The sequence below is a fragment of the Sparus aurata genome, chromosome 16 (assembly GCF_900880675.1).
Source record: "Sparus aurata chromosome 16, fSpaAur1.1, whole genome shotgun sequence".
NCBI lineage: Eukaryota > Metazoa > Chordata > Actinopteri > Spariformes > Sparidae > Sparus > Sparus aurata.
The window spans coordinates 27,114,762-27,128,557 of NC_044202.1; the positions used below are offsets into that span (position 1 = coordinate 27,114,762).

General features: G+C 38.2%; 1 protein-coding gene across 7 annotated transcripts in view; it reads right to left on the reverse strand.

Moving 5' to 3' along the window:
* Positions 1 to 13,796, reverse strand: part of daam2 (dishevelled associated activator of morphogenesis 2) — a 136,980-nt gene that overhangs the window by 38,721 nt on the left and 84,463 nt on the right. For all 7 annotated transcript variants that reach the window (XM_030443354.1, XM_030443355.1, XM_030443359.1 and 4 more), the window contains 2 exons: positions 11,770 to 11,844; positions 5,864 to 5,958 (listed from right to left, as the gene is read on the reverse strand). In XM_030443354.1, the coding sequence (XP_030299214.1) occupies positions 5,864 to 5,958; positions 11,770 to 11,844 (170 nt within the window). The remainder of the gene's footprint in view (positions 1 to 5,863; positions 5,959 to 11,769; positions 11,845 to 13,796) is intronic.

Genomic DNA, 13,796 nt, shown 5'->3' on the forward strand with positions numbered 1-13,796 from the left:
CTACTATCAAATGACTTGAGTGTGGACAAAGGCCCAGGGGGTTATTCAGAGGTGCTGCTTTAAACTAGTTTACAGAAGTGTCTGCTCTCACTCAAATACATTTTTCTTGATGTAAGGTCTATCGTGGTAAAATAGGAGCTGAACAAAGGGCAACATACATAAAACTGACTCAAATACACACACATATACAGATCACAATAAAACTGATGGCCAAGGTGCACAACTGTGATGTGTACAGTATATCATGGCATTAGGCAAATGGCTCTTATGGACTAGGTTCCCTATACAGGGACAGGTCTATGTCTGTTTGTGTGACTTGGAGTAAAGTGGGCAATGCTTCCACAATGGCTCCTTAACTTGTTTACCAAGCCACAGGCTGGACGTAATGAATTACATTTACTCGTTTCACTGCAACAAAGGTGTATTTGTATACCTGTAAAACATTTTTTGTGTATTAAACTAGAACTACAGCCTCACTGTTTTATGCCCAACACAACAGTTAAGTTGCAATTTACTGACATGTATGTTTTCACTTTTAGCCTTCTCACATGGTGCAAGAGTAATTACCTAAAGCTGAATACCAGCCTTATGTCTATAAGGGTGTAAAATACTTTAATCACCAGTATGTAATCAGTTCATTGACACGTTCAAGTGGGAATCTGTGTCAATTTTAAAGAAATTCCCTCAAGGCATTCCTGAGATATCGCGTTCACAAGAAAACATAATCCCTTAGACCAAAGTTATAGTTGGCACAGAGAATAAGAAAAAAAACATTGAAGTATTTGTACTTTGCTACATTTGAAGTTGCATCAGCTACAGAGTTGGAACAAAATTCACAGTAAAGTCTTAAAAAACTGTGTGAGAATCATAAGAAAGGACCCAGATCAAGAGAGAAGCGCTTCAGAGACCTCTATGTCCAGAGAGGAGTCACTCAGCTGAAGATACATGTTCTAAATGTCTTCCTTTACTGGCCCAGTGCCATGGGTTGTGTGAGGGGTGCTGTCACAACTCCATAAAATTGAGGATGGCATCATGATGGGTTATGGTGAAGGTGGCCATTATTGTTCCTAGGCCACAGTAGACTTTTTTTTTATCTTTAGAGAAGTACAATTTATATCTAAACATTTGAGTATAACATTTTACATTCATATATTCAAAGGTTTCACCAGGATGTATATAATTATGTGGAAGGCCAAATGTATCTAGGATCAAAGTAAGGGCTGAATATATCCCCACTTTTGCCACCTTTGTTCTCTTCTACATATGTTTCATGCTATTCCAACACAAACCTCCCTCACAAGTAGGCTCAGTCTCTTTACTTCTAAACTGGCTTGTATCTATTGTACCTATCTGTCCCTGATTTAAGACCCTCAGATGCAAAGCGGTGAGAAATCTGTGCTGAGAAAAGCAAAAAACATTACTCCATCCAAGACTCTGTTAAGGTGTGATATTCAGCTCTCCCACAAATGTATCTGGTAATATATGAAAACAGCTATAAAGTTCACTCTCTGCTAAGCGGAACCTTTGAGAGATCTGGCAGCAAAATGTTTTGAAGGATAATATTTGCATGTGGTGGTAGCAAATCGTCCAAAGGCGTATTGACACAGGAGCAGCTGACTCAAGTCAATATTCTTGCTGGAAGAGATTTGCAGATACAAAGTCCAGAGAGCTGTCTTGGGAAGCATTGCAATGCTCTACTGACATGAGCCTGGGACTTCAGTGCATTCTGGGCCAGGATGGCCTCAACAACTTCCAGGAAAACTTCATATCCTGTCCTCCTGCAATTCTGCTGATCACAGAAATGACAGTGACTGAGGACCGTCATATCTTTGATACAAGAATGCACACAGTATGCTCATCAGCACAGACATAAACATCAGTTCAGATGTGAAGAGGAGTCAATAGGTCAGCGGCGCTTATACACTTAACAAAGTAGTTAAAGTACCACAGGAGAATATAAATATTTTAATATTTGGAAACTAAATTAAAATGTAATCCAGACTGAGCAGATTGAATTTGACTATATAGCTGGCTATAGCAGCTTATGTTTGCATATTGGCCCCAACATGCCTTCTTGAGTTGAGATTCAGCTTTATGCGAGTAAACACTCAACCCGTCCAAACTCCATCTGATCTACTGGTAAACAAAGCCATATTTACGGTACAGAAAATGAGATGAGCTGTACATAAGGATGGAAATTCAGCCAATTTTCCAAATGTCTCATTTTTACAGCTGTTTCTAATTGGTCAATTTTATTTGTATTTGTAATAAGACATCTGGGCCATTAAACTTCCTTAATGATTATAACTATTAAAACAATTTCTGGTAAACAGCTAATGAAGTGCATCCCTCACAGCAAGAAACCTACCTACCTGCTGTCTCCTCTCACTGTTTTCAGGTAATGTTTAAGATGTAAAATAACATTTCCTAGACGACCCACAACGCCTTTTGACATTTTCTAGAATTTCTCTCACTTATCATAATTATTTATAAATCAGAAAATATCTAACAATCTATCTTCGCCAATACGCTGTAACACAAATCAAGCTATGAATGATATATGGGCAAACCTGTAAAATCCTTACAAATATACATAGCAAGGAATAAAACTGTAAAGTTTGGTGCATTAGAGTATTACTAAAGTGAGACAATGGCCTTAAAAGAAATGTACTGTGAAATTTAATACTTTCTATTTTTACATTCATGCACATGATTGACTACTTCAAATGCACAGATAATATTGGAGATAATACAGCTGGTATTCACCAGACTCATCATTCAAACCATTTAACTACACAGTTAAAGAAAAATGTCTGTGACTATGGTCAGTTACAAAATCCATTATCTGTAGTACACTCTGGTCTATAATATCAAATGATACAGCAATTGAACCGCCGTGAAAACCACTTCAATTGTGGGACTGACACTAAAATCGGATGTTTACCATTAAAGTTGTACTAGTGGAAAGGGCGAAGTTGTCTCCTACACTTAATAGCAGCTACACTGAAAATGTGACACAAGGAGAACAAAAATGCACATGCCAAAAATGTATTCTGACCCAATGTTTTCACATGAATTTCTATTCTAATCAGGTGAGGGGCTTAGAGTGCTTTTCCGCTAAAACAGATGCCTGCTGCGGCAATAACCGATGTTTTGTGAGAGGTGAGGATGAACCAAAATGGCAGAGTTGTGAGACAAAAGCTAAAAAAAAAGCAGCTTTTACCTTCGTTTTTTTCTTGAGAAACACTGATTATTATTTTTTTACCTGGGGATGCACCAGTCCCCATTTATCTCCTGTTGCAGATTCTGATATCCCTCTCACCACCATATATAGCATCTTAACCTAACTTGTAGACTTGTAACTTGTAGAACAGGTTAGGGTCATTTTATGAGGGGTAACTTGAGGCCAATCATGGTAGTTGCACTAAGAATTGAGTCTGATGACCATTGCAACTTAATGAATGTAACTGGTAGCAGAAGCAAGGAAAAAACACCTTTAAATTCATTTTTCACATCCCATATACAGTTACAAGCAACAGAATATGTGACCTGAAGATGTCATCTTGTCATTTCATTGGCAACAGTGGGTGGCTTGCTGACAAGTGCTGCTTTTGTGCGCTCTGCTTGGCACCCTGCACGCCTACCATGTGTTTGGGTCCTGTGGCCCGAGAGAGCGGGCAGCTGAGAGCACAAGGGCACCTCTTCACAACCGGGCCCAGCTGCCTCTATGAAATACCAATGGAAGGAAGAAGGGGGGATTTTTCAGGCTTTCATCCAAAGATAGGCATGAATCAAAGAAGAATACAGATAGACATCACCATTATCGTCTTATAAAATGCTGCCATTGAGGGATACTGCATAACCCCGCGAACAACGACACAGAGGTGACAAATAAAGGGGTGTTAAGGTGAAACTTTCCACATCAAACCACACAGTTCCCACAGACATCTAAACTGTCAAGCACAAAGTCATTGTTTTTGTTTGAGTCGCCCATTTATCCCAAAGGCGAGACCTGGAAAGACATTAACATACTGCCCATATGCCCAACACCGATATTCTGTGGGATACACCTGCTACCCACATCACCACACCAATGCTTAAACACATCTGTGTGCTAATGAGCAATAACTCACTCTGAGAACAGCATGGCTGCAGGTGCAACACAGTGACTCTTGATGAGGCAAAACAAATGCAGTTGAATATAATACATGGAGTTAATGAGTGTGAGAGAAGCAGAGTGGCAAAAACCAGAAAAAAGCCATATCAGCATTGACCTGAAGTATCGGATACTGTGTTTGGGTTATTCTCCATTTCCCATAGTATCAAAATCATCTTTAATAATGAACTATATTTACAGTTTGAACTGTACAAACTTCATTGTACAAGAAATTGCTACATTGCTCCTTTAAAAGGAAGTATCTATAACTCTGCCTCATTTAAGTCCTAGAAATGGTCCTCCATTTTTATTTTATTTTTCTGATGGTCCATAGTTATCTTAAAATATGCAATGGTGCTTGACCCCATCATCTCAAGTAAAAAAAGTAATCCCACACTCAAACTGCTTCTGTACTATGTTTCAGTGTAGTTTCTAACAGATGTTTCAGCACTCAACAGGATTAATAAAGGAATATTGTGGCAATGTGTCATGAAATGTAGTTCCAAGACCTTATCCCACTAATTGGAATTTTCTCTCCCAATCATGTCTCTGATGCTGTACAGGCTGAAATAATCATTTTCTTCATAGTGTGCTTACATTGGGCTCACCGGCTACATTTGTAGTTCCAATCTGGAATGGATGAGAATTAAGGTGGTCACTATTTTGATTTTTAAATACAAAATCTATGAATTTTGATAATTAAAACCAAAGACGCGTGTGCCACCATAGAAAAAAGGAATGCATTTCAAAGACGACATAGCCAGCTGGGGATATATTTAAAGAAAACAAACCTTGTAACAAACTGAAGACACAAGTCTCAAAATAGCATAGCCATCAGTGCTATTTTCTATTCTTTTTTTATTATTATTGAAGGTCAAATCTAATCAAAATCAATCAATTAAATTGTGGACTTTGAGAATCATGATACTCCTAGAATAGTTAAATGAGGGTATTCATTCATCCGTAATGCTTAATCTATTGATTATAAAGAGTTAACCGGGACCATTTTCATTCAAGTGTTTATCAAATTTATGGTTTACTTTGAAAGTGTCAACATCAGATGGTTAAGTGAGTGAAAGTGCATACATGGATGCACAACCATGCGCACACACACACACACACACACACACACTTGGCCTACATACACACTCACAACCCAGACGTGACCCAGACAGTGACGTTGTTCTTGGTTTTTGTCACTCTGCACACTATGTCTGTCACTTCATAGCTCCCCTTGAGAAAACTCAACACATACTTTCTGATCCAGACCATTGTGTCACACAACTGGCATAGGCTGAATGACATCTTTAAAAGGAGCTGCTGATGGGGGAGAGGGAGGCAATCTATAATAGTTGGCTGTCTTGCGCCTTTGAATGTTACTCTGTGGTGATGAGTGAGGCCTGACAGCTGCTGATGACCATGTGCGGGGAGAAATAGAAATGTACATCATTAAATAACAAAGCTTGGGCCTATTTCAATTCAAAGTTATTAAACAGGCTTCTTTTCTTATACTGCAGTCCTGACATGATAACAGGCAGAAATGAAAAGTAAATATTTTGTGTTTCATATTACATGAACTGTACTCAATGTCATTAAATCAAATAGCAGGAATGCACAATTCAAAGAAGAATCGAGCAATGCGGAGCTGTGTACTGTCTGCAGCAGAGGAAAAGCTCTCAGTTTAGTTGGGCGGAGAGATTTGCTTACCTCATTGGCTGAGTCCGAAGTGCTGTCTTCAGATCTTCTACCACCTTGTTCCTCATTTCCATTTCCTCCTCATCAAAGGCAAATAGGGTCTGCATCTGTAGGAATGGTGAGAAATTAAATGAAAATGGAGTTCAGTGTGGAGACAACTGATTAAAATGACTGAATTTGGCTTCATACCATGCCATTTGGAAAGCTACCTGGTGGCAAACAACGCTGCAATTTTATGCAACATGCTACCATTATATAAAATATTTTCATTGTTTCTACTGGTTTAACATGAGAATGTTAATCATAATTGGCAGCAATTAAACAGCAACAGTACGTATTTCCTCTCCTTTACACATCAATGTGTTAATTTCAGTTATCATCACAGATAATAATGGCCTCATTAACAGGCTAATGTTTCAGACACCACTGTTTAAGCAGATTGAATGTCATCCTCTTTTCTAATCTGTAAACCTTTAGAAAATACATAGAGGTCAAGGTTAGATGTAAATATTCCTGGCAAGAACATTTTTTGGACCAACAGCACCTACACGGCTAGCTGAAGTCAGACCCCATGTTTGACTACTTAACAACAGCTCTGTTCTGTACAGTGTGTGAGTGTGTTTAATCTAGAAACAGTGCAGTCAAAACATCCATCATGAAGACTTAGCCTCAAGTCCAGATGGTTCATGGACTGTGTGCCAGGAAGAAAAGGCTCTGGCTCCTGTTTCCCAAAACGAATATGTTCATAGTCAATGGGAAGTTGGACACAACAAGTGTTGGGGAGAGTGAATGATTTGGACGTGCTGCGAGCCAGTTCACCGTGTCAATGAGTCTAGCCAAAAGACTCCTTCCTACATCTGCTATTTGTAAGCTCCTTCGAACCTGTGGCCAACATTCACATAAGGATACTATTATAGCCAGTTGGTAAACCAGCAGAAGGTCCTCCCCTAAATCCTTATTATGAGAAGTGCCCCCCAGAGCCAGAATTATGCCTCCAAGCTAGTCGTCAGTACATCATTAACTGAGTGAGGGATGAATGCAGCTCATCAAAACCATAATTTGGACCACATGGGTCACGGATACACCAAGTGAAAAAGTATTTGGTCAACATAAATGAAAGCAACCAGCATTATTTTTAGAGGCACAGAGCCTAATTTAGCTGACAAAATGTTAGCTGAAACCTAACTATTATCCAATTGTTCCTACGGACTAAAAACTAAAACTGACTACAGTGGAAAGCGGTAATTGGAAAAAACAACTTTCAAACCAATTTATTGGCATTTCATTGTGACATTGTCTTACAATAGTGTTATATTACAACAACCTTTTTGCATCCAATGCATTTTGCATTTTATTATGTGTGCAAATCAGTTGAATTGATATGACTGCATATAAACCACTGAAATGCTACCTTCCACTAATGAAGCACATTACAATGTGAGTATTTACCTCAGAAAACAATAGCCTTTTGTCAAGTTTTACAGGGACAATGTGTTTAGAGTGTGTTTTCCAACGAGTTTTCCAATTCAAAGCAGTTTTTGAACTGAAAATTAAATCAAGTACAAAAACTTTATTTGCTAAAGTTAAACAAAAGCACACAAAAATAAATAATAGAAAGTTTAAAGCTGTGTTAACATTTTTGGGCAGCGAGTGTTTATGAACAAAACATTTTATTGTCACTTTTAAGTTGTCATAGAAAACTTACAGAAGATAAGACAGATATAGACTATAAATACATTAATAATATATGAATGAACTCAGAGTAAGTTGTGACTAGCTTAATCCACTGCTGAAACAAACAATTGCTTATTTACACATCCAACAGTTACTGATCAACATCATCATTCATTTGGATTCAGGTTTCTGAACGTCGACAAGTATTCACTCTCGTTTTAGGTTGTTTTAGCTCCCTTTCGATTATGGAGGGAAATGTCTGGCTGTTTAGCTGCTACATGCTCTACTATGTTCATCTTTTACTGTGTCTGCCTTTTGTTTGGTGGACAGGTAATGCACAATGAGTTTTTACAGCATTTATGCTGAACACAGTTAGCTGCTACAGACTAAAGTTAAGCTAGGAGTTTGGTGAGTCAAGAAATTGTCAGTTGACAGCTAAACTATGAACTGAAACTCACTATAGACCGTATCATCATTTCCAAGTAGGCCTCTGGTAGTTGATTAGCATTGCATTGATATGTGAAATGTGCAAACTTCTTTATTTCTGTGATCAATTTCCGTCCTGAATCATTACCTTAACCTTTACTTAAAATAACATCACAAAGAATCATGTAAGCTACATGGCACAGGGTTTTTTCTACCCAGAGATTAGTAAGAGAGATTGTGATTGGTTATATGAAGCTCAGCCAGGCTAAGAGAAGCTGCAGATTCAGGTGATAATTCTCTATTGCATAGAGCTATGCCAAGCTAATGAACAGCTGAAAAGATTTGCTGCAGATTTAATAATTGAAATGCATAATGTATTGTAATAAATGTACTTGTAAAGGCTTCATTAAATTAGTGTCTTTACAGCAACAATACAACATTTAATAGGGATTCAAATCAGCATTAGAAAATGTTGTGTTTTAAAACTTTTTTGTGGTTGAGAATTTGAAAAAAATGTAATTGCTTAGTATTGCATGTTTCTTTACATCCCTGGCATTTTAGAAGACCTTTAGCTTGCCTCAGTGTTTGATTGTCTTCTCCTTCTATCTATAGAAGACCATATCCATGATTAAGTTATGAAGCTAAACACACTAGCTTGGACACAGTAAGGCTGCAGAAACGCTTGTCAGAGTCAGAAAGACGTCTGAATTCTCACTGTGAACCAAAGAATTACCTCAGAGCTCTGACAAGGTTTTATGAATGAACATCAAGATGCTGGTTGTACAATAATCTATCTGGGCAGCAACATTAAAATGAGCTCATCCAATAACTTAGCTACTGTGGAAGGGCTGTCCCTGGTGAGCCTGCCTGGGAGCCAAGACATGAAGTCATGTACAAGTTTTAAAATTTGCTCGTCAAGAGGTTGTCTAGGCATGCTGGTGGAGAAAATGAAAGACTGAAAGTTGGAGTTAAAAATGATTCAGATAGGGGAGGAAATTGGTGAAGATATGGTGATTCAGAAAGACTTTGCCATAGTGGAGCTTGAACAAGAGGCTACTTGTGCAAAAATGCAGACAGCAGAAATATTTTTCGCATTCATTTATTTCATCTTTTATAGAGTCATACATTTGCAATATTCCTTTACATGCCAAGCTAATTCTGCCACTGTTCTAATTTAATTTAATTCGCTTGCAATGTGAATGCATTTGTTTCCAATTGATGACACTATCTACAATAAATAAGAAAGTGAAAATATCTAATTACACTGACACATTTTTTAACTTGTTTTTTTGAGAGAAGGGAAAGAGATTTTGAAGACTCTAGATGGTGTAGACTATTTTGAAATGATTTACAGACTCAGGTTGTTATGCTCCACTGTAGGATGCATCAGCAAACACAATAAGGAGTAGAATAGAAGACTGATGCAAATGTAATGACATGAAGCAACAAGACCAAAGAGCTGTGGTGGACTACAAGAGCATCATGAGCCCCCTGTCCCAGTTATCTGGTTATTTAGGGAGAGGAAGTGGAGATGGCTCAATAAGTACCATGGGGTCCAGATCTATAAAAAATGACACTGAACACACAACACCTCTTAATGGAGGGACAGAACGGACCCATGTCCCTGAGGAGACCAAGATCTTACAGTGTGCGCAAGAGCCTCCTGCAGATCTTCTACCAGTCAATAGCTAGTGTACAGTAAAGGAATGCCTCATTTATAAAACTGATTTTAAAGCATGTGTCAGTCAAATTATCTCAAAAATTGTGATAGGTTTACATACACTTGTAGAAATCCTTGGAATTCAACTTTGTCACAAAAAAACATTGCTGAAGTTTGGTTCAAAAATGAATTTATGAATTCATGAAAATTGGACAATTCTGCTGGGTCAAAAGTATACATACAGAAATTATAACATTTGGTTAAATTCCCCTTGGCCATCTTCACCTCCCTCTCCCTCTTCATTATTCCATTTATTTTCCTGTAACTGTTTTGAAATGGCTTTAAGTGACTTTCCTGACTGTTCAAATTAATAATGTGCTTTTTTAGAATGAAGTGGGTGAGAGAGCTCACCCAACCAGGATGTCCAAAGGACTGAATTTTGCAGCGGCTCCATAACAGATACCAGTAGTAGATCTCATAAGAGCAACAGAGTCAGCCATCAGAAACAACAAACTGGCAGACACAGAGGCAGAAAAGCTACAGTGAAAGTATCAGCCGCTCTTGCTAATGCAAAAGAACCCCCTCTAACCTCACTACTGAGGAAAGGATGGCCCTGGCAACACTCAGAAGAGAGTGGAACATCACCATCCTGCCAAAGTCACTGATTTGCTTAGTGATACAAACATCTATGAGACTCTGAGGCGAGATGCTACCAAAGGCTACACAAAGACAGTTATAGAATTTTCCGAACAGACCATTAAATTACAGACTGTACCAGGGTGAAGCCATCCTGTACATCTATGGACTCCCCAAGATAAACAAGGAAGGAGCACTACTCATACCCATCAGCAGCAGCATTAACTCAGTTAATTATAACATATCTAAGCACCTAGCCAGTATCATAGCTCCTCTGGTCGGTAACACTCAACACCACATCAAAAACTCACATGATTTCATCAGCAAGGTGAGACAGATAACAGATGGACCCAGATGAAACAAGGGTTTCTTATGATGTCACATCACTTTTCATACTTTCATACAATAAAGACTTATCTTAACTCAGAAATCAGTACTTTTTTTGACCATATTCAAAATACGTTGTTTATCTGTTTGGATGCTGTTTGAGCCTTTAAGACAAAGTCAGTAAAATTGTTTCTCCAGACTTCACCCTCAAGCTCAGGTACTTGTGCACCACTCAGAAGTGGCTCATTCTCATTCTTGTCTCTTGAGTGGAGCCGATAAACAATCACAGCTGTAAAAACAGCAACCTTCAACATGGGTTGTTGCTACAGGCGTATATGCCAGAAAACAAACAAAACGGAAATAAACATATTAAATGCCATTATGTTTGGCTCCATGTTTACAGTGGTCTGTGTGAGTTATTGTTGAACAGTTTATCTGATCCATGGCCTGGAAAGATTTGAAAGAAAGAAAATGTACTAAATGTTGGAAAAAAAATTTGAACAACAAAAAAAGTGGAATGCTGAAAAGTCCATTACTTACAGGAGAGGCTCTTGCTGGAAGACTGTCTCCACAAATGACTTGCTAGCCTCTAAATTTCAGGCTTATATGTCATCCTTAAACAGCCTTAAAATGTCATGTTTTATGATCTAAAAACATTTTGGAGCCATCTTGTCATCCATGTAAAGGAATCAGGTTCAGATGTCATCAGCACATACTGGTCAACACTGAATGTACAATTCAATATATTACAACTCACAAAACGGCAGTAATGTTTAAAATGATACTGAGATCATGGTAGAAGGCAGTTTTTGTGATGGCATCATGCTGTTTTTATTGGCATTCATATTGGCTAGAAATAATGAATACTGTCATCCCGGCTTTGCTCTCTGTCTTTGACAGTCATTCCCACTGACCGAACTGCTGAGTGTCTAAATGGTCTGTTTGTCATCACAGCATGTGTGAATGCTGGGGTCACGGCAAAAGAATGTGTTCATGCAAATATAACAAGCAGAGAGCAAGGAGGCGATAAAAGCAAGCCAAGAGAATCTGAGAAAATATGACTAAGAAAACAGTGACCTCGGGTAAGTGAATAACATTGTTATAGTAAAATTAAAATTGTCAAGGAAGTTTAATACATTTGGGGATTTCAGAGGGGAAATAGACAGTGTGTTTGTGTGAAATGTGTTTGACTTACAGCAGCCATGGAGTTGATGCGGTCAATGTAGTAGTCAGGCCAGCTGGTGGCCAGCTTGTTGGGGTCCTCTTGCTCCTGTGCATGAACACAAAGACAGATTGAGTCACTTTAAAAATTGACTGCAATTTACAGCTGGTTTAAAGCAACATCATGTAGAAATTGTCATTTTGTGTGATTTTGCAATGCCCCCTCACAATTTTGAGTCCAACACCACAATTGTAAATACAAGTTCTACATTTGAAAAATGTGTCAGATGTAATGAAGGTGCTAACTACAGGCAAAACTCACTATGCCATAACAACACTGTGATGCTACCCTGTCAGTGAAGTGACATATTGCAGAAACAAGTTATGGCTGTACCATCACAATCATTTTGAAGCTGTTATGTCATAGTAAAAAAGTTATATATTTGTTGCTTAAAGGGTAAGTAAATAGTGCATATCAAAAAACCCACAGTTTCGTGGAGCAAAGGTGGGCTGGACACGTGAGCATGTTAGTGTATGTGAGCTTTGAACTGCAAAAGGGCTCAAACTTGACTCAGAACTTTTATTCTCCTCAATGTGTTGGTGACATGAGGAGTACATACATATCTTACTTGTCTATTGTCATTAGTGACATCATGACAAGGTATCAAAATAAATTGGTGTATTTCATGAAATTGACCTTTCCACTAGAGAAACCATCAGTTAAAAATGAAATACCAAAATCAATTTTTGTGGACAGCTGTGAAATTTACAGAAATCATCCATGCTCTACAGATGACTAACCCTTTTTTTACACATGCCAACATCTTCATCCCACTACTTGTAACTGGGTCACAACATCTCAGACTATTCACTTGGTCCAGCTTTTATCACAAGGAGAAGGAGAAAAAACAGAGAGAAAGAACTGCCTTAAGGAACGTAATGCACTCCACAATGGTTTTCAAATAGCTCTGTCTGAGATCAATTTGTCCGGGCCAATCAGAGGAAGCATGATGCCACGAGCAACTAAGGCACATGAGAAAACAGAGACCATGTTCCCCGTTCACATCTGGTATTGTTTAGCCTGAGCTTAGAGTACTGGTGGAGCGTTGTTGTTCTTCTTACCGTTTGCACGTCAGTGAAATTTGGAAACTTACAGTATCCCACATTAAGGCAAAATTGAATTGTTTTCGAAGGATATGGTTTAAAGAAATTTTTTCAATCTAAACACATGTTAGCAAATTAATCTCTGAATCAAAAATTAAGAGGACATTTAAAAAATTGCCTCTTTATATTCTATACATTTTGTGGAAAGGCAAGGCCTTCAGCTGAAATGAATCTATGTTTGACAGTAATAAAAGAAACAAACATTCCATGGCAGTACATCTGAAAAGAAATTTAAGTATATTGTAAAAGTTATTTTGAAAATGCCCCACCCACAGATTATTTATGAGATTGGAATTCAATTTGTGTTGAAAGAACGTCTCACCCAAAAATGATCAGAATCAGTGTCAGAGACAAAACAGCCCTTTGACCTGCATGAATTGCCCTGGCTGTCCAAAAATGACCAATGGCCAATTTCTAAATCAATATGTTAGGCCACCAAATTACTTTATTTCTAAAATGTTGCTTCAATATCTGCAAATGATAACTTTTCTGTTGATCAAGCCAGACACTCTCTTCTAAACCAGACTGTTCCCAACATAAAATCATCATATTTTCTATTATCTTATGAACTTCAAGCCTAGACATAAGACTGAGCTGCAAAAACAGCAATTGGCCAGTTTGGATTTTAGTCCCTGTAATGGCCGCTGCAGATCTACAGAACTGAGTGCCAGCTATTGAACTCAAACTAAAGAGCTAAACTAAGACAAAAACAATAGAACTTACTGTACTACCCAGTTTGTGTTTTCAAGCTGGCTGCCTGATCCACTTTACTGCTGAAAAGCTTGGGATGCAATGCCAGATAGTTTCTGACGCTGAGATTAACAACTTAACTGCCTCTCTCAGGCCATTCAGCTGTGAACTGCTGCCACACACTCAGAAACATGTTGAGTCCAATAC